Source organism: Sphaeramia orbicularis, chromosome 1 (assembly GCF_902148855.1).
Source record: "Sphaeramia orbicularis chromosome 1, fSphaOr1.1, whole genome shotgun sequence".
Lineage (NCBI taxonomy): Eukaryota > Metazoa > Chordata > Actinopteri > Kurtiformes > Apogonidae > Sphaeramia > Sphaeramia orbicularis.
The window spans coordinates 41,737,249-41,764,581 of record NC_043957.1 but is presented as its reverse complement, the minus strand read 5'-3'; the positions used below and the strand labels follow the sequence as shown (position 1 = coordinate 41,764,581).

Below are 27,333 nucleotides of genomic sequence, written 5' to 3'. Positions count from 1 at the left end.
TCAAAGTGTGTGTTTGTGAGTTTGGTGGGCTAGGGGATGCGGCTGAGCAGGTCGGAAGAGTATAAAGTACACTTACAGTGTACACATCAGCATTTCAATCACACAAATGTTTGTATTGTGCCTTGGGAGCTTAAGAGACAGCGAGACAGACAGACAGACAAACAGACGGATCTTACATCAGATTCTTCATTTGGTTGAGATATGCTCACTGCTCCATAATTCATAGAATCTGACAGCATACTTCAGAGAAGGACAGGAATTTAGACAAACACTTCAATGATGCAGAACAACAACCAACAGCTACAGGTCAAAGGTCAGCCACCTGAAGGAGTCTTGAAGGTTCAGAAGGTCTGAGACCGATCATTCAAGATCATTAACATACTGATTATATTGATGATAGTGTCATAGAAGATATTATTTATGTTGCACACATTCTTTTTAAAATGTATGACTAAGGGGGTTGTTTGTCTGGAGCACAGCCCAACACTCAAAGTATGAGTGTGTAGGGAATATCCAAACATCAGCTAATTTTAAAACTTTTCAATATTTTATTCCACAGAATATCGTTCTCTCTGCTTAAATAGCAAAGAAATTGAACCACGTAGAGACTCCTCAGCTTCTTAACCAATGTAAAGTTTAAGAATTATGAGACAGAACTACAATAAAACATTTTCCGACACCCCTAAAGTTCAACACAATCTCAAATATTATCACGAAATATTGGCAGAAAAAATATTTTTTATGTTTCAAAAGGTGTGGCTGCATCAGACAGACATAAACAAATGCAAATTTTTGTTTGCTTGTTTGTTGATTAACTAAGAAAAAAAAAAAAATTACAAAACTAAATTCTTGACAGTTTCAACATGTCATGTCCTGGATGGGTTTCAGTATCTGCAGAAACATCCAGTTCTCAACTCAATGGAACAGAGAATATGAAGAAGGGAACATGTGGATTTGGAGATTAGAACAATATTTAACAGAGTTCAATGATTTAAGAGTGATTCTCAATGCAATATATGACAAATGAATGGGGTGTCCAGAAACTTTTTCCAATCACTGTGTATCTAAAAGAAAAGGGCAGAGATGTGTTCCAGACTTTAGTTAAGTTGTAAAACCATAGATTCACAACACCGAGGTTGACTATTTTACCATTTTAAATACAGTTAAATGATGACTTTAGAAATACTGCCCCATTTATTAAGTGGAATCTCATGGACTCCATGTATGTTTTCATCCATAGTGCAGAAGGATAATCCGTGTCTTTTGTGATTAAAGCCAGTGGACATCAGCCTGAGGTCACACACGAGAAATTTGGAGCCTTATTGTTTTCTTTTTTTTTTCTGTCCACAAAAGATTCCACCAGGAGTCTGTGACGCCTTCCCGAGGACAGACCAGTTAGGCATCAGGTGACCGGGACACTGCAGTGCGAAACAAAGTCCCCTTGCGAGGTCAAACTGTTGCTGTTTGACTGACGGGCGGTTGCAAACCTGCAGCTACCATTAGGAAAAACGCAGTGCGTGTGTGTGTGTGTGTGTGTGTGTGTGTGTGTGACACACAGAGAGAGAGAGTTGTTGTGGACAGATGCAGTAGCAGACGTGCCCACTCCCGTCTCTCTCTCTCTCTCTCTCTCTCTCTCTCTCTCTCTCTCTCTCTCTCTCGCTCTCTCTCTCTCTCTCACACACACACACACACTCTGAGGAGCAGCGCTTTGACGCACCACGCAGAGTTGGATTATAGTATTGCACGCTGGTCTTTCACGGGGCTTTTTCCTCCCTCATGTTGCCTACACCCTTAACATTGATATATGATCGGATTCAGTGTCTCTCCGTCGCGGTGACCTCTGCTGAGCTTTTCTGGGGAAACCGAGCGCCGCCGTGCCGTTTCCACACCGGACGCGTGTTGTGAATTAATAACCAAGACAGCCTCACCTGGAGTGTGTGTGTGTATGTGTAAACACTAGTGCATCTAAAGTGTGTGTGTGTGTGTGTGTTTGGGTGTGTGAAAGTGTGTTTCTGGAGGTGTTACGCTGGCTCGGTCCAGCGCGCACACATTCATACACAGACAAAACACGCACCGGGGGGATTTGGGCACCGCATGCCGGAGACATGTGGAAGTTTGCGCCGCTGTAGCGCAGCCAGAGAGCCGGTCCAGAGCCTCGTCGACCTCCACACTCTCTGCACAGGGGGGGACCAAATTCTCGGTTCTAGAGCCGTCACACATCAAAACCCCATGAAGAGGACACAGATGTAAATTTGGAAACAGAAATTTCAGAAACACACGTCTGAAAAAGAGAGGACAGCGATAAAAGGAGGACGGCATCCCGTTGCATGCAGAGTTGGTGAGCCCTTACAAGGATTCCGGGGCTTTTGATTTCTAAACGCCCTTGTATTTTATCAGTGTTTTGTGGGTCTCATATTGGCCCCCACTTGCCGCAGTGATGGTGGGAGCTCTGAGCCCCGTTGGCCCTGGCCGCTCCCCGGCTTCTGTGCTGGGACTGCCGGTGACGGTCCTGGTCCTGGTCCTGGTCCTCGTCCTGTCTAACGGAGCGGACGGTCAACCGTGCCCGGCGCAGTGCTCTTGCACCGGGACTACAGTGGACTGTCACGGCCAAGGGCTCCGCAACGTGCCCAGGAACATACCCCGCAACACGGAGAGACTGTAAGTGTCAGGAGGGACAGCTTTTACAGCACAGTTTGGATTTATTCTGCGCACATGAGTACTGACTAATACTGGACAGAATTCTAGAGTAAATGATCCTGAGAAGTGTGCGATCACATACTTATGGCATGTTATGTTACAGGTCTGTTCAGTTGATGATACTCCTGAAGGGATTTAAAGTTTACCTAATGTTACTTTACTGGATTTGATACCCTAAATCATACCAGCATCGTTTTCGTTTAATGTAACACCTGAAAATTACATTTTGGGTTTTTTTTGTGTGCATTTTTAATCATCATAAAACACATTTCTACAGATTAACATTTCTTTTTCCTTGTGGCGCAGGGCTGTAGGCTGTAGGTATGGGATTTAACCTGTGTCTTTGGCTCACAGATGACTCACACAACTTTATTTTGTTATCCTCAACTGTAAAAAAAAACAAACAAAAAAACAAAAAAAACAAACAGAAAACAAACCCTGATCTCCGTATGTGTCGTGTGTAAAGGCAGGATACACTGGTGCTGGTGGCGGAGCTGAAGTTCGGGGCAGCCTGTGGTTGTGTTGGTGGTTTCGCACTGTTGCATTAGCACAGCCTCCGTAGACCACATCGGCTTGTCTGGAGACCAGCAAGTTAATCAAAAACGGATTTGGACAAGTGAGCTTTGACTTAAACAGGTCGCATTTTATTAAGCAAAGACCTCTGGATGAAATTAAATTTTTCCACACAGTGCGTTAACCATCAATCCTCTCGTTTTGCCAAATGCGTAAATGACGAGACTGCATTGGCTCCGGCGCACCAAGTTTGAACAAAACCCCCTTCAGCAGCTGTAGCTTTATCCATGTTTCAATTACCTACATATCATGTCTCATTCACTGATCTTTCTGTGTTTTACCATTTTCTCTGTGCAGGGATCTGAATGCCAACAACCTGACTAAAATCACCAAGGCGGATTTCGCTGGACTGAGGCACCTGCGAGTGTTGTAAGTGACTTTAATCAATTTTATTTTCTCCTTTCTGCTGTCTTCTCATTTGCAGATCCAGTACAAAAGGCAAAAGCAAGCGTTTAGATTAATACTCAAAGAAGAGACGCCATGCGATTTCATAATCTTCCACCAGAAATGTCACAAAGCAGAGATTTAAGTGTCCACAGGATGAGGCTCATTAAACCCTGGAGCTGCCGCATGCAGCACTGCGTCTAGTCGTGGAAAGCGGAGGTTTCATTATGTGTGTCTAAACAGAAAAGCAGTGGCACCTGTTAATGCTGCCGTGTTAATCTGCCGGTGGAAGTGTCAGGAGGGGCTTATTTTAACCACGGACCCCGGGGCCCATGTGCTGGAGTGATTAACGCGCTGGCGAGGAAGTGATGGAGGGCAAAGAGGGAAAGAGATAGCGGTTATTAGGTGGAACCTCTGAGGGAGGAATGTAGCTGGAAGGGAGGGAGGGTGCAAGGAAAGGAAAGGAAAGGTTCCTTTACCTTGGATGAATCCTGCCTTCCCCTGCGCCAACGGGACAGGGATAGCCTTCTGTTGTGTGTGCACTACTCAGCCACTAAAAGTGAATGGCGGGGAATACACATTGTTGGAATTCCTCCAGAGATTATGCCCTTAATTGTGTGTGTGTGTGTGTGTGTGTGTGTGTGTGTGTGTGTTTATGCATGTGTATTTGCACTCACCCAACTCCAAGCCTGTTGTTTCCTGTGTTTAACTTCACCTGCATACACTCCCCTCCAACACTGACCATTAGATTTCATGTGTCAGCTGGTTATATCTGGCTGTATGTCTGCACACACCCTATTTATCATGAGCTCATAACATGGTGTCTATAAAATGTGTGTGTTTGTCTGACTACACGGCTTGGTCAGCAGACTGCTCCTGGTGGAGTTGTGCTAGTGTAAGTGAATGAGTAGTCACAGCTATGTGGTTAGATAGAGAGTAAATTGGATGATAGATGAGTCTCTGTCCAACTGATGGGCCAGTTTTAAAGTCAATTCTGGGCCTCCATCGACCCGCTGCTGATTGTCTTCTCTCTCTCTTGCTGTTTCAACATTCTATCACTTTCCATCTCCACTGATCTGTTTTTCTTCTCTTTTTTTTTTTAACACCCACTGCCACCTATCTTCCCCATCACACCCTCCCTCTTCTCTCCAGTGTCAATCTCTTTGCCTTTCTCGTGCCCTATCTCACTCTCCTTCACCCTCTCCTCTTCTTCCGTCTCTTATCTTTGCTCACATCCAGCCATCTTTCTCCTTTTCTTTGGCCTTCATTGCACAAATCACCCTGTCAACTCTCCAGCTCAGTGTGTCTCTCTATAACCCTCTCTTTGTCCATCTTCGTTTTCGTGTCATTCTCATTGTCTCACTCTCTTCTGGTGTTTTTCTTTCAGGCAACTAATGGAGAACAAAATTACCACAATTGAGAGAGGAGCCTTCCAGGACCTAAAGGAGCTTGAGAGACTGTGAGTTACACTGTTAAAGCAATAGACTTTTCATCCCTAAATGCATTTTCTGTACCCTTACATGTTCTAAGATCACAAAACAGATACATACTTCCGGAAAATATTGTGAAGAGTAAAAAAAAAAAAAAAAAAAAAACCTATAACATCTTAGTCAGGTGTTTTCTAACCACAAACTGGCAGAACAGTTTCAGAACTTCTTGGTTCAGATCCTCTAACTCTCTCTTTCTTTTTTTTTTTTTGGTGGGTAGCACTGTCCACAAGTATTTAAAGATCCAGTGATTGTAGCAAGCAGACGTACCATGTTATTTACAGAATGTTCACACACAATAAACCATTCAGCGTCCCTCTTTATGGACTCATCTGCATTTCTTGCTTCTAAACTCTTTTGTTTTGTTTTGTTTTGTCTTATATGTCACTTGCCTATGCCAACTAACTTATTAGCCAGACTTCTCGAGGCAAGACTCTCAATCTGTTAGCCTGACAAGAAAGTTTGGAGACTATGTCACAGGGCAGTGACTGAGGAACAGCCGAAGGTTGTTACGGCGCTAGCCTGGAATCGCTGGTATTCGGCATCCAACCCTAAGGCAGTTATGGCATAATTAAGCTTCAGTAGCCTGTGAGAGAGACAGCAAGAGACAAGGGGGGTGTGGACCCCTCACTGCTGATATGACCATTGTCTCGACTGTCAACTTTGCTTGATGTGTGAGCTGTGTGTAAATGTGTGTGCGTATTTATATATTATGTGGCCTGACCGACAGGCAATGACACACTGGAATGCAGCAGACTGTGACAGAGTCTGAAGAGGCTTAGAGACAAGCTTTTAATTAAAGACACATAAAATCCACACTGCTTACATGGCCGTTTAAAAAACACAGACATACCTGGATATACACAGAATTATCCACCTGTACACATACACATGCACGCATACATATAATACTTGATCAAATGGAGGGAGTTAATCTTTTTGATAGCTGTTTTGGGTAAATTCTTCAACAGTAATTGGGATGAAAAGGATGAAAAGTCATGATTCCCCAGCTGCTCTTGTGTCAGTTGTCGTGCCTGGTTTTTCTCTGGTTTTTGCTGCACCATAACTGCTCTTTGTTGACAGACATTCAAAGCTCTGTGCATGTACCACTATAGGGAATCTGCTAGTGTTTCTCATGCAACCAAATGCTGGACTGTGTCCAGCTAAGTGGTTCTGGGAATTCCTGCTTAGAGTGATACACAAATGGGCCAATGTTAATCTTCATGTGACCCTTCTGTAAAGGTTCTGTGAGTAAGATTTTGGGGGATCTACTTGCAAAAATTAAATAGAATATTCACAGTTATGTTTTCATTGGCGCATAGTCATCTGAAAATATGAATTTATTCTCTACTTTCTGTTGCTTTGAATGATTCATGTATATCTACAGAGGAAACTTCAACCCTTATGTTTCAATGGAAGCTCAGAATGGATCCCGTTTTCTCCTTTTTTTTGTTTTATGGCTGGTGGCATCCAGCACTAAGATGCTTTACTACTATGCTGAGTGTGGATCATAGCTATTATCCCTTGAACTAAAAATGCCAGAACAGACAACCTAAACACTGGCTTTGACAGGTTTCATGTTCACGTTTCTTCTTAGTAGCAACCATAGGGGAGGGTGAGGCAAGAAGTGCTCACTTAGTTGCAACCTCCAACTTCACTGCTAGATGCAATGCACATCAAACCTTTATCAGTTGACTTTGACAGTGGTAGGGAAATGGAACATGCATATAACAGAAGGGGCTTCTCTAAAATACTGGACCAAAACATGATGGATGGAGACAAGTCTGCAAAGAGCCATGATAGATAAAGCCTGTCACATTGACTTTGACTATGATTGGCTGTTTTCCTTGTCTTATTTGGTCTGCCTTGTCTCAGATAGTAACAAACACCTTTGATGGCAGCTAACTTTCTGACACAACATGGTTGTTTTCTGTTGTCCTTGTGAGGGTTTTCAACTGTAATTCAGCATCTCTGGCGTGGCATGTTCACAAACACAAAGATAGAGTCAGTCATCAATGCCCCCCTGCAGCCGCTGGACAAAGGCCCGTCTCCAGAGTCTGGAGTCTGAGGGCTCATTTCAAAGGCCTCCATACTCTGGGGGGCTGGAGGGGGCCTGCTGGGCACCGCTGCCCAGAGGAGAGGGCCCTAAGCTGGGCTGACGGATCCACAGTGACTGCCCCCCACAGGGGTGGAAAACGGTTCGCCTTCTCATCCTTTTTGCGACAGGCCCTGTGGGGCTGGGAAGGGCTAGGTCAGGTGTGGGGCAGTAGCTGGGGGGTATGGAGGATGGGCTGATGGTCCGAGGAGGTGTGGATGGAGGATATAGACATGTAAAAACACATATGTGCACATACATAACCACATACATGGGAACACTCTTGCATGCGCATTTATTACGCGAGGCTGCTCTTCCTCTCCTGGTTTTCTCTCAGATTTGCCCCCTTCACCCACACAAGCCTTCTCCCTTCCTTTCATTCATTCTTCAGTCTCTCTTATGCTTTTTTGTCCATACACAACCATCTCATTCTCTCTCTATTGTCGTATAGGAATGTCATACATTCTTCACTTTCTCCCTGTGGGTGAAGAATAGGAAAGAGAGGAGTTCCTGATCCTCTTATCTTTTCTCACATTTGACTGGTTTATAGCCCCTATCCTATTCACAGACTGAAGACTGAAAGAGATAACACCCACAAAAAATGCAGAAAGACACATAACAGCAATTACAGGTACTGAGAGAATGAATTCAGAGAGCAGCAGTGAGATAAAGCCTTAGATAATTAGCCTGTAATTGAGTGATCACATTGTCAAAGATCATTTTAACAGCAATGAATAAATGTAAAACTGATTACAGGTAGAGAGATGTGACTTTCAACAGTAATCACAAATGAGATAATTAGACCTCAGCCTAAGTTATAATGTTGTAATATGTGCACAATCTGAACAGCAAAAGATAATATTAACAGTCATGCTCAATAGTGGAGCATGGATTTCAAAGAAAAGCCCTGGATTAGTGCTCAATTATTATCTCTAAAGCCTGTGAGTGATAACATTGTTCTCACCGATCATTCCAGGGCAAAGTTTCAAATGTTTTTCTCTTTTTTTATTGAGCAGCAGAGCTTGAAATTATCTGCACTGTGAAGACACACAAAAAGCCATTTTTACAGCAGCACTTCTGTCTAAAAAGTCATTGCTGATAGATTTTCCTCCCAGGTCTTTGCCTGTCTGTGCTTTGCTCTGCAGTAGCCAACATTTGTTCTGTTTGTTGGTAAACATCCGTTGGGGAAGAGGGAGGAGGAAGAGGGGGTAATTTTTTTTTTTTGTGATAGCAAAGGAATTTACAGGTCAAATGGAAAGAGTGGATTTTTGCATTGCTTTGTTTTAAGGCATAGATTGCATTTGTCTACCTGTGAGGTCACCTGTTAGAGGATGGAAAGCAAGATACAGCAAATACATAAACTGTCAGACCTGATGTAATTATAATCATATTTGCTCGGAACCGTTCACACCGTCTTGTGATTGTGAGATATGATCCAAGTCTCATATCACAATATAATTTCTTAGTCACGTTATGGTACATATCATAAAATTTCTGCAGATTCACTGAATGAATAGTTTATACAAAGGGACTACAAGGAAAACACATATAATACATATATATGATATTTCACGATGTATTATTCTTTCTTCTGTGCAAATTTTCCTTGTGCTATTTAGCAAAAATAGAGCATGTTCATCTTGGTTCATCGTCTGTTGTGGAGTCGGGTCTACCAGTGTAATTTGCAAAGTGTGTTTTCCCTTTTCCATGTCAGATTTTTCACGTCATGGAAGCGGCTCTTCTTTTAGATACAAGGTCCTCATTTTTGTCTTGGCAGACTGAAGTCCTTCTGTTCGTGATTACCCCTGTTGTGTCACGTCCACTCTCCTCCATGTTTGTTTGTGTTGCCTTCATGCAAATTTCCACCATGCATACCTGCCATGTGGATGAATATAATTCCTCATCCAAGTGACAGAAAAGAGACTGTCGTCCACAACCTGAAATGTTTTTCTATTGATACGTGGCATATTTTGTCATATGACAAAATTAACGGTAGATTTTGTACCAAAGATGTTTTTTTTTTCTGTCCTCTCAGTCACAGAAATGTCCATTTTCAGTTAAGTTACAACTATCTCAACAGTATAAGTTTGTTGTGTGTTACAGATTGTTAGTACGAAACATGTTTTGCAGCCGCAGAGGTATCAGCGGAGTAATAATTGCTTTCCGAGGTGGTTTGTTGTTTCCTGCCTAAACAGAGTCTGCAAGTCTGTAGTACAACACATCTACGAGGCTCAGAGGTGTAAGGCCTATGTTTTTCTATCAGTATTTTGTGTTTGTGCAAGTATTAATGTGTGTATGATTTAGCACACCGTATGTGTTGGCATGGAGGTGTGTGTGTGTGTGAGTGTATTTACTGTGTGTTTTGTGGCCCTCTAGCATCTGTTTATGACTGCAGGGATTATCGCCACGCTGCAGTGTGGCATTAGTTAGTTGGACTCTCACACCTCTCACACTGACTACTGGCTCTGTGTTCATTTGTTCTCTGCCAGGCTTTAAATAATGAGACATGATTGTGGAAGTGTGTTGTGCCTATACACAAACAATGTCTTAAAACAGATCTATCCTTAGGCCACTGAACATTTTATACAAATAAACTCAAAAATGATATGATAGTTTTATCAACATAGGTGTTTTACAGGTGCCTGGATTATAGGTATTAAGTAATGTGTTTTATTTTTAACTTCATGGGTTGACATTATAGAGCAACGACTTAGCATTTATTTTGATCCTTTGCAGATTTAGTTGTAATGTAAGAGCTGTTTTACTATCGTACTGAGAAGCCACATAAAAATTAATTTACCTTTCCTTCGCATTTATAACCTTTGTGATGTATTTTCACGTTCTGCATTACACACTAAATTGTACATGTAGCTTTGATTATGACCATTAAAGAAGCCAGATATTATGTTTAATGTGTTAACATGATTACTGTAATAATCCGACTGACACTCTAGTGACATTAACATAAAACACACCAACACCTTAGAGAAACCAGACTGGTTTTAATCTTTCTGTCTTTAGTTCATTCTCTCAGTCTCGTAGTCTGACAGCATTGCATCTATTTTAAGTGTATGAGCTCATACCTCCTCTCTGTCCTCCTTCCCTCCCTCCCCACCTGCAGCCCCAGTCCATGCACTTTCTCTGGGGAGGTCTAGCCCACTAACGGGTGCTCATAGCTGGGCAGGACCTGCAGGGGGAGTGGGCCTCTCCGCAGGACCATGTGGGGCTCTTAGACGCCAGAGCCGCTGTTAACGGAAGAGGAGTGAATAATTTACAAACATCATTTCTGCGGGACGTTAAATATTTAAGTGGCCTCTGATGTAACTATGGAGTGTGAATGTGTATGCCTGTGCTCCAGTGTGTTCGTGTGTTTGTGTACTTGTGGGGCAGAAGATGGACAAAAGAGAGGGTGATGTCATAGAAAGGGAGTCCACAGCAGCTGATAGTGAAGCAAAAAGAGGTGAAAGATTAAGATTTAGAGGAGTGAAAGAAAGAGTTTGGAGTTCTGCTTGAAGTTGTTGATATTTATGGAGCTCTTTGGGAGACTGTCCTGTAGAAAACTTAGTAGGATGTTTGCATAACTGGACTGTTACGCCCCATAGTTATATTTTGTCATTAGGTTACAGGTAGTGGTCCTTGCAAAACCATCATATTTTGACATTTTATGTAAGACAGCTGAGTCAAATGATGTAGGTACTATATCACTGAAGTCAAGGAGGTGTTTAGGTGAGAGGTTTATTTAAAGATACATCAAGTATTTTTTTTGTTTTTGTTTTATTTTAAAGCCAGACTTTTGATTCTAACTTTTGCCAATTCTCCTGCTCTCTAACTGATGCACAAACAGTAATTTTCCTTTAGGGTCAAAACACAGTAATGTGCTGTCAGAGAGTGAACTTTAATTGATCGCCATTCCAACATTTATTTCAGTATAAGGTAGCTTCTTGCTTTGGATAATCCCTCATGGTCCAACTAAAGCAAAAATGAATTTAAAAGTAAAAGTGTGGGTCATTTAGCAACACTAATCTGTCAAATTGTCTCTAAAACATCCCGTCAGAGAGATTTTGAATACCGTGTTTTGACCCTTTATTAGAAAATCCACTCGTATGTTCACAATAAAACAATCACTATTATAGAACTTGCATTTTCTCACAGGACCTTTATTCACTTTAAAATTGAAGTGCTCCAGACTTTTTGTGCAAATACAAGAATTCCAGCTTAAAATCAATTTGAGATATATTCTTCTTCTACCATGTTACTGCTATGTAACACTGAATTAATCATGGCTCTATTTATAGCAGTCCGACACCACCTCAGAGACAAATAATATTAATTTCAATCAGTAATTAACCTCTAATAATTTTCTTCAGTCACAGGGAATAACTTGTGTGCTGGCATGGTAGTGTGTTTGTAGCTGTGACATTACTGTCTGTGTCTGTATCTAAAATTGGATATAGCTGAGACTGGGTCATGGTAAAGGAAGCTGAATTCTGGTCTGCAGCTGATCGGTCAGTGTATCTGTCACAATACTGTTTCTTTTAATCATGACAGAGGCATTGAGATTCTTTGGAGTATACACATCATATCATTTGGATTTGACCAAAAAATTGGAGCTACAGTTTTATTTTGGCACATTACAGTTATTATGCAGGTTCTTTACCCAGATCTTTTTGTACTTCTAATTTATTATGTATAGTGATTGCTCTTGTGTTCTATTTCTTTTACTCTTGCTTGCTCTTGTATTTTATTTTTATTGTGTGTCATGCTGCTGCTGCTACACTGTAATTTCCCAGTTTGGGATAAATAAAGTTCATCTATTCATCTATCTCTGATCTATGCACAGAAACCAATCAACAGACTGATATCAGGAATATAGGGAACAGAGACACAAAAGGAAGGTGACTCAGGGATGAGGATATGCATGTTCACAGAAAAAACAACTTGAGCCCTTTACATTACATCAGTGCATGTCATATACTGTAGGTTATTATGGATGTAGGCAACAGAGACAGCAATGAGCAAAGACATTAATTCAGTCAACGACAGGCTGCCAGCACAAAACTCAAACATGCAAACTTCATGCATGAATGTGACATATTAAACCACTTTGGTCATCACAACCTGAATAAAGCAGTAATTCTACACATTTCAGAAATTTGTCCTCTCTCATGTATGTTGTTTCAAAGACACACTGATGTTGGAGGATTTGTTGATTTATGATTTTGTGTAAAAGTCATAAAAGGCACTTTTTGTATTAGACACTTGTTCCTGATTATACCTCCATCTTTTCGTTCTTCCCTCTCTTCATTCCCCTCCAGTAGCTGCACAGCTTCCATCTCTGGGCCTGTCAGTGTGCGGCCTGTGTGTTGTGTTGTGTGTCGGGGTTAAACTGTTTCAGAAGCCTGTCTTTCATTGTGCCACTCATTTGCCTTACTCTAATCTGACTCACATCAGTTCACAACTGCACACACACACAAACACACAAACCTCTTCACTCCACTCAACCAGGGTTAAATGATTGCACCCAGATTATTAAACTCACCCGAGTTCTCTCAACTCCTGTGTGTGTGTATGTGTGTGTGTATGTGTGTGTGTGACAACGGCTTGTTGTGAGTTCTTCCCCTGTGAGGGCCTTGTTTACTCAGTGGGGTCCTTTTCACACATTCGGTAGCCCGGCCAGACTGCCTGTTTGTTTTTCCCACATCGTCTCCTCTCCTCCGGCATTGTGGTGAAAAAGTCCCTCCCTCCCCTTCATCTGTACCCCTTCTCTCATCTTCCTCCCCCTGCCTTCCTTTCGTCTTTCTCGAGTTCACTATTTGTCTGGCAGCCATGTTGTACCCCTTAAATCAAGGCTAACCCACAGCCGTGTTTTTCTATAGTGTCTACATCCTCTTCCTTATCCTTTCATACTTCTTCTAATTACACTGAATTGTGTTACAGTCAAAACACAATAACATAATTTGATATTATGATCAGGAAGCACAAATCTCACTTTAAAAGGCTAATTATACACACATGTAACCACTGTACCCACACTGTCTAAGGTAGAACTTATTCCCTAATTTTTTCTGTGTTTTTCCAGGCGCCTGAATCGGAATAATCTGGCCGTCTTCCCTGAGCTGCTTTTCCTGGGAACAACAAAACTGTACAGACTGTAAGTCCTGCTTCACCCTCTTTATTTATTTTTTTCTTAAATCTGTCACTCAGGTCAAATATTGTTAATTTTGTTGTATGTTCTGTTCAATGAGAGTGTGGCACAGTTGGTGACAGATGTTCAAGATGTACCTCAGTTCATGTAGTGGTGTTTGTGTGTTTCACTAAAAGCGTATACAAAATGATTGACTGTGACTTAAAATGACATGCTGGAATATGTTACAGATAATGTAATGTAGCAAAAAAAAAAAGTCTGGTTTGGTCTGTGACGCATTCGTGGTGTTTTACTTGGATGAAGAGTGAGGAGTGAGGGAACAGATTTTACATGGCTCTCTCCATACAAGCCAGTTCAGTAGCTAATGGAGATTAGCACTCCAACAGCTGCTGCCCACTGGGAGTGATGTGTTTGTCTGTGTGTGTGTGTGTGTGTGTGTGTGTGTGTGTGTGTGTGTGTGTGTGTGAGTGTGTGTGTGTGTGAGCGAGAGAGAGAGAGAGGGTGGGTGAAGAGGTGAAAGTGAGCGAGACTGTTCGAGGGAGGTATGAGCAGTAAAACACAGAAGCTGCTTTCTCATCTGAAGTTACGTTTTGTGTTTCAGAAGCAAAAAATAGCTTTAGTTACAGAACATAAACGTTTGAGCTTGCATTCAGACCAGTGAACCGCTGTTTGTTGTCGCCAAGCACCTTCCACTCTTCATTCAAAGCGCGGCCGTATGCACTGTAAACCGAGCTGTGGATTTCCAGTACGGTAGAGGGCTGGGCTGCAGTGCCGCTGAAACTGTGGGAACTAACTTCCCGTCATGGTCATTTGTGGTCTCGGAGAATAATTATGGTTGCATATATTTATATGTGTGGCTGAATATATTTATCTAAAACAATATTGAAATGCTCAGATGATTCACAGAGTGTGTGAAAGTTGTTTATGTTCTGCGGCCGCTACGGTGGTTGGCTGGGCTTGACCTGTCGTGTCTGAGGGTGTGTGTCTGCATGTGCGTCTGTGTTTCTGCGTGTGTGTGTGTGTGAGAGTTTCTCAAGGCCAAGAGTTGGCATTTTGCTCAGCGTGTGGGCTGAGGTAAAAATATAACTCGGATATACTGCCCTCCGCTCAGCTGTCGCAGACAAGAGGCCTGAGGTGTGTGTGTACTTTGGAGGGTTGGTGCTTATGTGAGCGCTCGCTGATTGTATTGTAAGCTCAGCTCTCCAGGTGGACGTATTTAGCAGAGGATCCTGGATTGTCTGCACAAAACACATGAAAAAAATCACTGCACTGCATCTATCACCGATTGAAATCCACAGCTGAAAGAGGATGGAACAAAACTTTGGAAATCAAGACAAAGTTGCTAAATGACAATCAAAAAATAAACTACCAAACTGGCGCCGCGGTGGCCACAAATCTACAGGCCTACATCTGTCAGACGTATGGAAGTCATTCAGAATGACAGACAACATAAGCCAAAAGTATTTATGTCTCCCTGGCCAATATTAAATCTACACTACACCCCCTACAGTGTATTCATGGTATTTCCAGAAAACACAACAAGAAACCCCTGAGAACCTCTGAAGTACTCTTGTTAAATTTTATATTGAGGTCAGATGGTATACGAACTGGACCGACTTTGCTTCTTGCAACAGTCCTGCTATAAATGAACACTTGCTCAACCTGCTATTATGAAAATTATGTTTTCACTTTTTTGGAGCTTGGAAAATTCTCTGTGTGTGTGAGTATTTATGTGTTAACCTCTGCTCAGCATGATGGTTTGGGGCTTCAAGGGCTAAATTACACCAGGCTGGGGTCAGGTGTGAGGTATGTTTTCGCAACTCAGTTCTCTACATAAAAAACAGTTTAGCATATTTGAGGGAGCATAATTACGGCTTAGATTATGATATCGGTGAAGTGTTTTTCATCCAGCTTGTGTGATATTCCTCTATTGCGCAGGTTGTTGGGAGGAAGTAGATCATTTAGATTTACTAACTCCAAACTACTTTACGAAGGACTATAAAATCAGATGCCAGATCTAGACTAAAATTAAGTAAAGATCCTGGTTTTGTTTAATAACAAGTCAGCATATCAAAGTATGTTCAGTTCTATAACAATGCATTCCTGTCTGTAGCTTATTCATTGTTACTTGTGGGCTCTCTTATGGTTTTAATGAATATTTTACTTGAATTGGCAAATACATTTAGCAGAATGTCAGCGGTACACAGTCACAGTGTTGTTCTGATAATGGTGCCCATAGCATTGAATCTGGTATAAAAACCTAGAGCTGTTTATTTTACAGATGAAAAGAAAAAACAGGAGCCTGTTACCTTCACCTCAATGCATGAATTTTCATCTAACAGGTAAAATATTTAGTATTTAAAATGTATACACTGCTGCACTAATAAGACAAATTAGAAATAAGGAGATAACCTCTTCACCCTTCCTAAATGCATGCATAAAACTAAGGTGTAATTTATAAAATGGGTGCACTGATAGTAAACATAATGAGAATTGTTCATGTACACAAAAAGAGAGAAATTTAAAGAATAGCTGACTCATTATAAAAACACAAACACACTTTAGATTCATACAGTACGCCTCAGAGAAAGCTCATTTTAATGCAGATTAGTTGTACATAAAACAGTTTTTACAGCGCGGTGAGTGAGTTGCAGTTAAAGCACAGCATGCAAGAGATTGGGTAGTAAACAGCCGAGAAAAACGTTTTAGTTCCTATAAAATATCTGTGTCCTTTTCATCCTTTCCTTTAAAACACCTGCGTCCACACCCCTCCACCCCACAGCTCCCACATTACACTCACTCCCACAGCCTCCCACAGCACCTCAGGGCCCAGACTCTATTAGGTTATGGAGACGTACACATCTGGAGACACCATGTGGTGGGCATTACCCCAAAAACTGTCTGTGTGTCTGTCTGTGAGCCCTCCTGTTTCCCTCTGTCCTATTGTCGATCATTGTATCCACACTGAGGTAATACCGAGGACCACAGCTGTGACTGTTTGCTCCCAGAAAGAGATGAGAGGCAGCGAAGAGAGGAGAGCAACTGGAGACTTTGCACAGCGGATCAAACAGAGCGAGTTCATTAGAAGGACTCTGTAAAACAAGATGGGCTAGTAAAACCTCACTAGACTGGCTAAAAACCAAGAGTCCCCAAATCACAAGTTTTAACTTTGAGAAAAGAACGCACACTTATCATTAGGATGATTCCACTATGAGACATCGTGTTAAAGGGTTGTTCGCTGTCATCTTCTTCAGGTGTTGCAAAGGATGAGTCAAAATTCATCCAAACACATCGACTTACCACGCAGAGCAAAAGCTATTTACCATACTACTCAGATTTAATATTTTTCAGCAAATCGCTTTGGGTTTTGAGGCAGTCTTACAGGTGAATATGAGGACAAGACAAAGATGATATTATATCTGACAATGCTTAAGATTCCAATAAAGACTACAGGCTATTTTAGAAAAAAGTTGGTGTTTTAATGGGAATATAACTTCTGTCTTCTAATGACATTAACACCGACTCCTGCTCACTAAAGGCTCAGGGCCAAAATGCATTGCTTGTAATTCAATTTTTGCAGCTGATTTTATTTGCCAAGCTTGGGAGAGAAGACTGAGTATTTTTTTTTGTGACTGAGCTGTAAAAGAAGCTGTGGTTTTATAAGAAAGTGTAGTGGAATATTTTGACCAATGCAACTTTGTTTTGGTGTCCTGTAAACCTGTTAGGAAGGGGAACCTAAATAAAACAAAATGAAACAATAAATTAGCCCTTTGCTTGTTAAAAATGAAGATCAACTCAGATGGTACATTGAAAAGCAGGGTTTTTTTTTTTTTGTCATTTTCTGCATAATACTCTCATGTAGGTATTCAGTTTGGTCATTTTAAAAATACAGCTACACTACAATGGTTTTGTGCTGTTTAAAGTTGCATTTTATTTCAGTGCATTTAGACAATGGGCCAGATAAAGCGAAAGTGAACATCAGTGTCAAAAATTAAAGTTTTACCTATCATTGTTCTCTCAAATAGGCTCATTTTTTTAGCTTGAAATTGTTTACCGTGAGGAAAAAGATTAAGATGAATAATCACAGAAAGACTTATGGATTCATGATACTCAGGCTATGACTGGGGTTTTACAGGTTTGATGAAAAATTGGTGATGAAAGTCTCCCGTAGCTTTAAGAACTCTATTTTATGTTTGCAAAGTTTCAGTATCACTTGTAGAAAAAAAGATATAAAGATATAATCAATATAAAAGGAAACCTAACAGGAACTAATATATGTAAATGCACTATTAACTTTAATAATATTATTTTTTCTTACCTGTATCAGTGATATTTTGGAATTAATTATTAAACAGTGCAAGAATATAGAAAGGTTATGTCCAATTCAATTATTTGTAAAATATGCTCTGCTGTTAGCAGTGTATAGCACATCAGTTGTAATATGTATGTTTGATAAAAGTTTATCAGCATATTTGTAGTGTTTTAGTTCCAGCAAAGTCTTTTATTATGAACAAAGGTCCAAACTGCTGTCCCCATGACACAACATATTTGTGTTCATAAAAACTTATCATTTGAACATTTTTATCCAATATTGATCACAATTGTAGTTTAACATCAGAGCTAAAGCCCTGTTTCATTTAGTATCAATTTCTTATGAGAACATGTTTTGTACATTTGTGAAAAGTGAAAAAAATGATGTTAATTTTGAGTCCCCCTGTCACGCAGCAGTAATTTAAGTATTTTTACCCCAAAATTTTAGTTCTGTAAATTGTAACATGTCATGTGAATGTACTTACTGAGGCTTATTCATACATGTATTAAACATGGAGATAAGTTATTCACTTTTCAACACAGAGCTTATTGAACAGGAAATGTGTCCCCGTGTCACCGCTTGATCTGGCCCGAATTTCTTATTTGATTTGTAAATTTCCCCTGTTTCTCTCCTTGTTTTTTCGTACTCGTTTCTCCTCATTTTTACTCATTTCTCCTCCCTACAATCGATATTGAGACGAAAGAGCTAGAGATGAAAGGTGAAGATGATGATTATGATGATGAAGGGATAACCGAATGGGTCACTGCTTCCTCCGCTGAAGAGTCTGGTTATGCTTGAGTGTCATTGTAGATTGACGGGACAGTGTCTGTGTTGTTTATTTTGCCACTTGGCCTCTTCCATCTCAGCAACAGCTCACAGCTTTCCCTCTCAGTGGTGAGAAAAGCCTTGTTATAATTTCTAAATGCACTGTTCTCTGATATGAATGACTCTGGGCATTTAGGATTTCATCTCCTTCAGAGCAGGTAAAGTGACTTAAAAGACAGAAAAGGCAGACAGATTGTGATCAAGAGAGGAAGTGTGAGGGAACGTTGACTCAATTTCTTTGCCATTTCCTTGAGAGGCAGTGTAAATATAGACAAGTTGATGGAGACGAGAGAAAAGAGTGACTTCACACATTAAACCAGAGTGAAAATGTGGGGTTTGAATTAATGGCTTGCTGAGGCTACATTTTGGGTGTGTGTGTTTATGTGTGTGTAATAGTCCCTAATCCTCTGCTAAACGGCGCCCTGATGAGGCTTTACCAGGCGGCATTGTTGCTTAGCAGCCTAGAAGGTGGTGGCTTTGTCTTTTGTGAGAGCTTAACCCTGGTGCGCACACACACACAGATACACTCGCGCCGTCTCGCAAACACATACACACACATACACACCAACTCGGCCGAGATGACAGGCTCGGCACAATGGTCACAAGAGCCCGGGCATCCCATAGAAGACGTGGATGTTCCCAGCGTGTTGACAGTTAACTAACAGAGAGGGAGGAGGAGAAAGGAAAAGGAAGAGAGAGGTCAGAGGTAGAGAAAATGAAATTTTGTCTAAGTAAATAACGTCTTTTAATTAAGACAGAGAGCGTCAGGCGTTTTTGTTGCCACAGTGATGATGACCTCAACGTCCACAGAGGTCAAAGTTGAAGAATGTTCCAGTCAGGAGATCTAAGCAGGAGGTGATTTATTTGAGCTAAGAGGGAAAGCTCCTCCCACTCATCAGGAGAAATCACAAAAAATTAACTTTTGTCATTGAAAAATGTGACATACTACATTGTTTATCCTAAAAAAAAGGGATTTTAAGGGAGGGTTTTTCCAATATGAAAAGTAACATCTGTGATACTTTCTGGACTTTGACAGAGATTTATTAAAAAAAACAAACAAAACAAAACCCAAAACAAAACATCTACTGAGGTAAGTAGAATGCATTTAAGGAAAATTACACTGTATATTCACACACATAAGCAATTGCATAATGGGTCAAAACACGGTATTCAAAATCTCTCTGATGGGACATTTTAGAGACAATTTGACAGATTACTGCTGCTAAATGACCCACATTTTTACTTCTAAATTCATTTTTGCTTCAGAGTGTCCATAAGGGATTATCCAAAACAAGGAGCTACTTTATATTGAAATAAATGTTGGAATGACAATCAAAGTTCACTCTCTGACTGGACATTACCGTGTTTTGGCCCATATATTTGCATAAAGTGTCAAAGACCTAATCATCTACCGGTGACCAAAGGCATTCACTGATCTAAAATGTTTAATAAGTTTTGAACCATTAATTCTATCAATACACTTACATAATTCAGGTAAAATACAGTTTATCAGCTTTTCATCATAATCAGATATGACCCATTTGAACTTTCAGAGGCTCCGTAGTGAATGTGGAAACACCGTCATCTACTTAGACACAGATTCACCAGGAAAACCCATGTAGTTAGACAAATGCCAGTGGTTGTGTAGACACATGTTTTTACATTCAGTTTCTGATTTAATTTGCTGAAAAAGTCACTTTTCCTTCAGTTTTCTCGATTTTGATATATCGATTTCCACTGCGCTCTTATGAACAATTACATTATCAGTAAATTAAATATAGAAAAATACTTGGTTTCACTGAAAAATGTAAAATGGAGAGGATAATAATGAAATAAATGGTGATAAATCCTTTCAAGGTAAATGTAGAGGAAAATTCGTTCTGAAGTCACCACAAAGATAGTTTAGGTTTCTACAGAAGGAAGTAAGACCAGTCAGTTTCCAATTAAAATAGTTTTAACAACAGAAACACCAATACTTTGACAGTTTTTATTATTTTGTTGCAGATGAATCTGTCATCATAGAAATCAGAAAAGATTGTAGCGCAAAAACTATAGTTAAAAAAGACGTCACTTTAAAGTCCATCTAGTTACATTGATAAGTATTTAGTCATGCTAGAGATTTTACAACAGTCATTCATGTTCGCCACATTATGAATCCCACTGACTTTTCTCTGACTTCTCCTCTAATGCCACAAGCAGATCCACATGTTTGGATTTTAGTGAACTGTCTTGACCACTGTGGGATGGATTATCATTAAATTTCATGCAGACGTGCACGGGGATGAATCTAAAGGTCTGTCTACAGAAATTTATCCTGGATCTAATGTGAAATGTGGTAGCTTTAGATCATAGACAGGGATTATATGATACACTGCTATTATTGACAGTTATTTTAATCATTCTCGTCAAGGCCATAATGATTGTTGGTTGATCTTCATGAGGACAAAGCAGGAAAAACGCAAATCATGTTCCTGGTTACTTTAGCTGATGTTGAAAGGGCTTATTTAGTTTTGGAAGAGTGCCTTTAAAAAGATCTCTGACTGCTGGTAGCAGGGTTGGTTGCAGTGTTTTGGAAAAGGAGATATTTGGCCACTGACTTTGTGTACATAGCATATGCAAATATCGACCATTATATCTGTCCAAGGAAATGAAGTTAAGCCTCTGCAGCCCGGGGCGTCTGCGGATAGGCCTCTCGCTCCCTGCCCCTCTCTCTGTCTCTTAGTTGTAGTCTCTGTTTTTTTTCTTCTCTGTCTAACAAACACAGACTTGCACTGGCACAAACACACCGCTTTACCATTCAGCAATATTTCCTGCCCCCTCCTGTTTCTCTGAATGCACTTTAACAGATATAAAAACTCTCACGGACACACATGCACACCACTGAACACACAAATAAGAAAACAGCTCTTTTCAGCATATACAAAAGCCATATTGTCCCAGAAATGTTTTCATTAGAACTCTTGGATCACACAGATTGTATCCAGCCAAACAGGAAAAAGTGTTTTTATTTTCCTTTCTTGTGGCTGCGTTTGTGTTTTCAGATACTTCTATGTCATCTGTGTACACATTATGAATCACCTCGAGAGCAAACCAACAGTTACACCAGTGTTGAGGTGTTGAGTGTCAGTGACTCACTCGCTTGCCATCATATGAATCACATGACTGACTATCTGAATTGCTCAAGGCCACTCATTCCTAAGAAGTGATTTGGCCATTCAGATGCCAACACAATGCGGTAATTCATTCTCAAGCAATTCACGGAGGGCTTGCCAAAGCCGAATTGGCATTATTAAGAAGGCACCAGCACAAAAGATTATGTTATACAGACAGAATGTAAAGATATGAAAACGCCCTCCTTGACTTTTACCACAGCTAGAGCTAACTTGTTCTTGATTGGTGTCCAGAAAGTGTGTGTGTTTGGATTACGCTGCAGGTTTTTTTATTAACACACTTGATTTGATTTCTGATTTCTCCATAAATAAACAGATCACTGCACCGGCACGGACAATATTAAAAGCCTAACAATAAGCAGCTAGTGGATTTTTAAAGGCTGATATAATAGCAGTAGTTTTAAATGGAATGAAGGCTGAAAGCAGGTTATTACTGCTTTGAACACAGTGGAAATGAACTATTTTTGGCTTTATTAGAAAATAGAAACAATAAATAAATGAATCTCTCTTACTGAACATCATTTCAGAGTGATTCATCGGTAAATCTGGACGTGAACATCAAACTAACCACAAACATATCGGTAATTTTGGAGACAGCATTAAATGTTTTGATCTTTTTCTCCATCCAAATGAACAATTCCACTTCATACTATCCATTGGCGCCAATTAGTGCCAAATTCTTCTAGTACTCACAATTTGTAAAATCACCTATTGGTGCCAGTTAATCTTATTTGTCAGTGTATTAGGCAACAAAAAACAAACCCTGATTTATAAAGTAATTCCTCCTCTTCCTGTAGTTTTGGTATCCTTTCACTGAGCAAGCTGAACTGTCACAGTAAATATTGATAAAGCAAGCACTTATCACCACTAAAGTAATCAAACTTCTGGTCTAGATCAGAAGAAAAAAAAATAACACAATGTGGACGTATGGTAGCTAATTTAAGTAAAGAATAAACATTTATAATAGTTAAATGCAATAACTGTTTTACAGTTAGATTGCATCATTGAGAATTTATGTTACAACTAAAAACTGTTTATCCAGTTTATTAAAACTCTCCTTAACTAATTCTGAGGCAAGACATAAAGTCGGTAAGAAAACATTTTAGATATCAACACAAAAAATACAGAAAATAATATTTACCCTCAGTTTTACATCTAAGACTCTGTCAAACATGGAATCAAAGATAAAAGATTCAGGTATTAAGAGAAACGTAACAGATGGTGTTTGTTAAGTATTACCTCCTGTTTAACCACCGTACATATGCTCGTTTTTTTTGGACAAATCTGTTTGACTGAATGCAGCTCAATTAATCACCTGTCGCCCAGGGTGTGTGAATGTCAGAGTTCAGAGCTTACAGGTGAAAGGTCAGACAGCATCAGTGTCAACCAATGAGATATCCAGGATAATGGACATGCCAGGAGTGGACATGCTGCTCTTCCCATCAGATTACAAACTGGGTGAGTTACGCCTGGAAAAAGAGACAGACCGAGGAGGGGTGGATAAGACACAATGAATGAAGGGTATTTAAAGAAAAGATTAGAGACGTGTTTGCTCTCTTAAATGGTGTGGAAAAGAGAGCAGGGAAAATTTTACTGAGGTGAAGACAGACATGTTTTCTCTTTTGTGAGCTACCTATGAAAAAAGAAGAGGGAAAAAAAAAAGCTGGTGCAAGGGACAGAGAAAGTAAAGAAAGGAGGAGAGCTAGAGGGGAGAGTCTGGTGGAAAGGAGAGGAGAGAGGTATGTCAGTACTTACTGTAGATGGCAGGTAGCCTGAAGCCTGGAGCCAGCATGTCTGTCAGAAAGAAGTGCCCAGGTGTGTGTACGTGTATGTGCGTAACCTGAGTGTGGATTATTGGGTGGTGGGGGTGGCGGTGGGGGGTTACATACCTATCCAACGCCAGGAAGAGCTTACCTGGAAGCAGGTAGTTATGATAGCAGAGTATGTATGACTGTGTGTGCATGTGTGTGTGAGGTCTTCTGGATCATCAAAGCATTTCCTCACATTGCTTGTGTGTGATTAAGGGTCACTGTGTGCGGTAATACCTCCCAACAAAGCATCTAAATCATCCTGTATCCCTTCTAGTTGTGCTAAGTCTACTTCCTCTCCTATCTCATTCTCTTTAGCCTCGACGCTTAACTTAATAATACGAAGTTAACGCCGGTGTTATGCAGCTGAGGGTGATATTCCTCTCTTTTACTTCCTCCTTCTCCCTCTGCGGCAGTTTGTCTCTCCGGGGTATCTGCAGGTATGGATCCTGCCTCGGTATTGATGGATGACTCAGCCTGGTCAGTGAATTATGGGAGGGATTATGGAGTAATCAGGACAATTCATCATGCAATGCCCCTCTACTCACCCCAATCACAGCTACTCAGCAATATTGACCCCCGCGTGCTGTGTGCATCCATGTATAAGGCTGGGGGTTATTATGGCTTCATGGCTTCTGTTGTTGTTTGTGTGTGAATGTGTGTGTAGTGGAGTGTGAGGTACTGAGGAGGCAAGATATGAAGAATTAACCCCTGAAAGGAATTATACTGAGCGCTATGGAGTGCTCAGAACAAATGCAAAGCCACTTTTCACTTGCGTTACCTGCATGAATACAACCACTGGGGGGTTTTTTGGAGAATGTCATTAATGTTCACTCGTCTGTGGAGATACTCCTCAACTGGGGAAGGCAGCTGGTTCTAGTTATCCTTGTTAAGTAGAACCAAGAGCTAGTTTCAGGTAACAGATATTGTCAGATAGGCCTGTGGTTCCATTCACTTTTCTGGTTGAATCTTTGAGCTCCAGGTGTCCACAGTACTCCACACATCCTCCATTTCTCGTTCTGCTGAGAGACATTCATGACAAGAAATTATTTCACTTAACCTGAAACATTTTTAACTCACACAAATTAATGTTTACATGTTTGCATTGACTCATATAAAGTAATTTCAATAAAACAAGCTAGAGACAAAGTTTAATTGAAAAGAAAAACCTCCTTAAATCCTGTAAATTGCGCTGATGAAAAATGATCATGAAGATAAAAAAAAAAAAACCCAAACAATTTAATGACGGCACAAACATTTGTGCTATGGTTTATGTTATGCCCTTGAGCAGTTCCTCCTCAAGGCTTAGAGCATAGCTAAGAGCCCAGGAGGTCACAGCATCCAGTCTGAAATGAAGTTTTATACTTTTCATTCTGTGGTATGGGTTGTGGAAGTGTGAAAAGTCTGTTCAAACGACAAAGAAATTTCTATGGAGACCAGAAATATATGTCATGCTAAATTGATACAAGATGTCACAGATTTTACTTCTTTCAAATTGGACTTGATATTCCACGAAATGTAAACATCCTTTTCTTTGAAGAGCTGGATGAACAGGAAAGAGAAAGGGAAAACTTGATGTTAAGGAAACACACAGGCAGAACTCACCAAGGGTCTGCTCTTTCAGGAAGTGGAACAAAAACTAGAAACTTTGAAAGCTCAGAGTCTCGCCAGTCAAACAGAAAGCAAAAAAGGTTCAGTTTATGTCAATCAGTCAGCAGACCTAACATGGCTGTCTTTCTCTGGCCTGGGTGCCCCCCCCCCCCCCCCCCTCCCCTCTAATCCTCCATCTTGGCTCTGTGTCAAGCCGCCTTGTCCAGTTGCACAATATCCCCCCTCCGGGGCAGGCAACTGCATCCCCTCTCTGGCTCCATTAGTGCCACTCCACTGGCATAGCTGGCATTCTCCAGTGGGACCGTCATCGCTGGCCACTCTATTGGCACCCCTGTCACTCTCCAACGTCCACAAAAGAAAACCTCACCACCCTCCCTTTCTCCCTCTCCTGCTCGCTTGGTCTTTTCGCGCCCCCATTTTCTTCCCCTCCTTGTGTTTCTCTCCCAGCTCCTCTATTATCTTCCCTTTCTCTTTACAGCACCTTTCTCTTAAGTCTTTTCCCCCTCATTCTCTTTCTTGCCTAGACTCCCCTTGTACTCCCCTGCCCAACCCCCCCCCCCCGAGTCCAGCACATTGGTTTGGAGAGGCTTATGCAAGACCCTCATCTATGATAATGATGCTGAAGAAACCAGGAGAGGAAACAGGGAGCTGACCAGTGATTCCTCCCAGAGATGTTGCTCACAAGTTCAGAGCCTCTCACATTATTTAACCAAAAGCTGAGTGTGTTTGAGCTGACCGTGGCGACCCAGGCTCATTAAAACGCACTATGTTTACATAATGTGAGGACTCAGGCCAGAAACAGACCCACAACACATCTATCAGTGTCACTTTAAATGAATATACAACTTTAAATCCAGCGTATACATCCAAAAGCTGAAATCAAAATACATAAAATAAATAGATTTGTCACAGTGAAAGTAAATTAATCATGACAGATTTCTGAGTTTTGAAAAAGAAATTGATGTGAGATAGAGTGAGAAAAGAGAGAACGTGTGACGCTGCAGCTCTGTAGCTGGAGGCCGGTGATAGATCAGCAGGTTTGTAATCACAGGTTTCTACCCGACACCCGTGTGTGTATGTGTGTGTGTGTGTGTTTTAGCGCACACACTCTTCCCGTGTGTGCATGCTCACTAGTGTCTAATAACAGGTTTCAACCCCTATGTGTCATTATCCAATTACAGTTTTCTCTCATCTCTACGGTAACGCCATGCCCCCTCTCTAATTGGCTGGCTGCTCTTAAGAACTCTGACCTCTTAGAAAGTGTCAAGCAGAAGAACACACGCGTGTGCGCGCACACAGGATGCCAGGAAGGTTGGGTAATGCAGGATAAAACAGATGCTATCGGAACGAGTGATCAGATAAACTATGCAAAGACAAGTTAGAACTCTGATCATATCACATCTTCCTCTTCACTGTTGTTTTTTTCTTCTGTCCATCCATTTGTCTGTTTCTCTGTCTCGTAGTAACAATAACTGGGACTCATGTGCTTTCGCTCTTTACTCCTTTTTTTTCTTTCCTTCAGTCTTGCTCTCTTGCAAGTGCGTTGTCTCTAAATGGGCCTAAATGGGCCGAGTCGAAGGAGAGCTTTTGTGGTTTATAGTTCTCTTGAAGCTCTATCCTCCTCTGTCTCTCTCTCTTCACTTTCTCACAAAAACACAACACATTTTCTCTCCTCACTGGCCCTCTTAAATATTTCACACGCTGTGTGTGTGTGAATTCTGCAATTGCTGCCAAACATAATGAGGTTCAATGCGATGTTAATACAAAGACAGATCCTCATCATTTGGAGAAATTGAATTATGGACTATTGGCAGACATGTAGGAACAGGGAGGAGGGAAATGAGAAACAAGAGCAGACAGAGATACAAAATGTGTTTGTGTGCACAGGTCTCCTCCTGTTCCTAGGACAGAGGTCAGATATTGCACATCAGGGTCATCTGTGTGCTGTTAGCTCATTGGTGGACATAGTTATGAGTTCAGAAAAGGGAATTTTAACAATTTAGGTTCCCAAAATTGAAGAACATTTCGTTCTCTGTTACTCCTATTTGTCTCTAAAGAAGATATTTCTCGTTTCCTTCAGCTACAGAATACTATTCGATTTACAAAACGTTTCCTGCTCATCCTGTTTTTATTGCCACGGTTCAGCTGTAAATGTCTACTTTTAGAATCATCAATGCTTTTTCATGTGTTCAATAAAACTTTTCTCAATCTAAAAACAGCAGCAGC

The 27,333-nt window shown here is 40.8% G+C and overlaps 1 protein-coding gene across 11 annotated transcripts in view; it reads left to right on the top strand.

Annotated features, from left to right (window-relative positions):
* The first annotated feature begins 1,691 nt into the window (after positions 1-1,691).
* slit2 (slit homolog 2 (Drosophila)) overlaps positions 1,692-27,333 on the top strand; it is a 96,092-nt gene continuing 70,450 nt past the window's right edge. For all 11 annotated transcript variants that reach the window (XM_030138266.1, XM_030138249.1, XM_030138206.1 and 8 more), the window contains exons 1-4: positions 1,692-2,658; positions 3,568-3,639; positions 5,042-5,113; positions 13,316-13,387. In XM_030138266.1, coding sequence (XP_029994126.1) covers positions 2,438-2,658; positions 3,568-3,639; positions 5,042-5,113; positions 13,316-13,387 — 437 coding nt within the window. In that variant the 5' untranslated portion in view covers positions 1,692-2,437. The remainder of the gene's footprint in view (positions 2,659-3,567; positions 3,640-5,041; positions 5,114-13,315; positions 13,388-27,333) is intronic.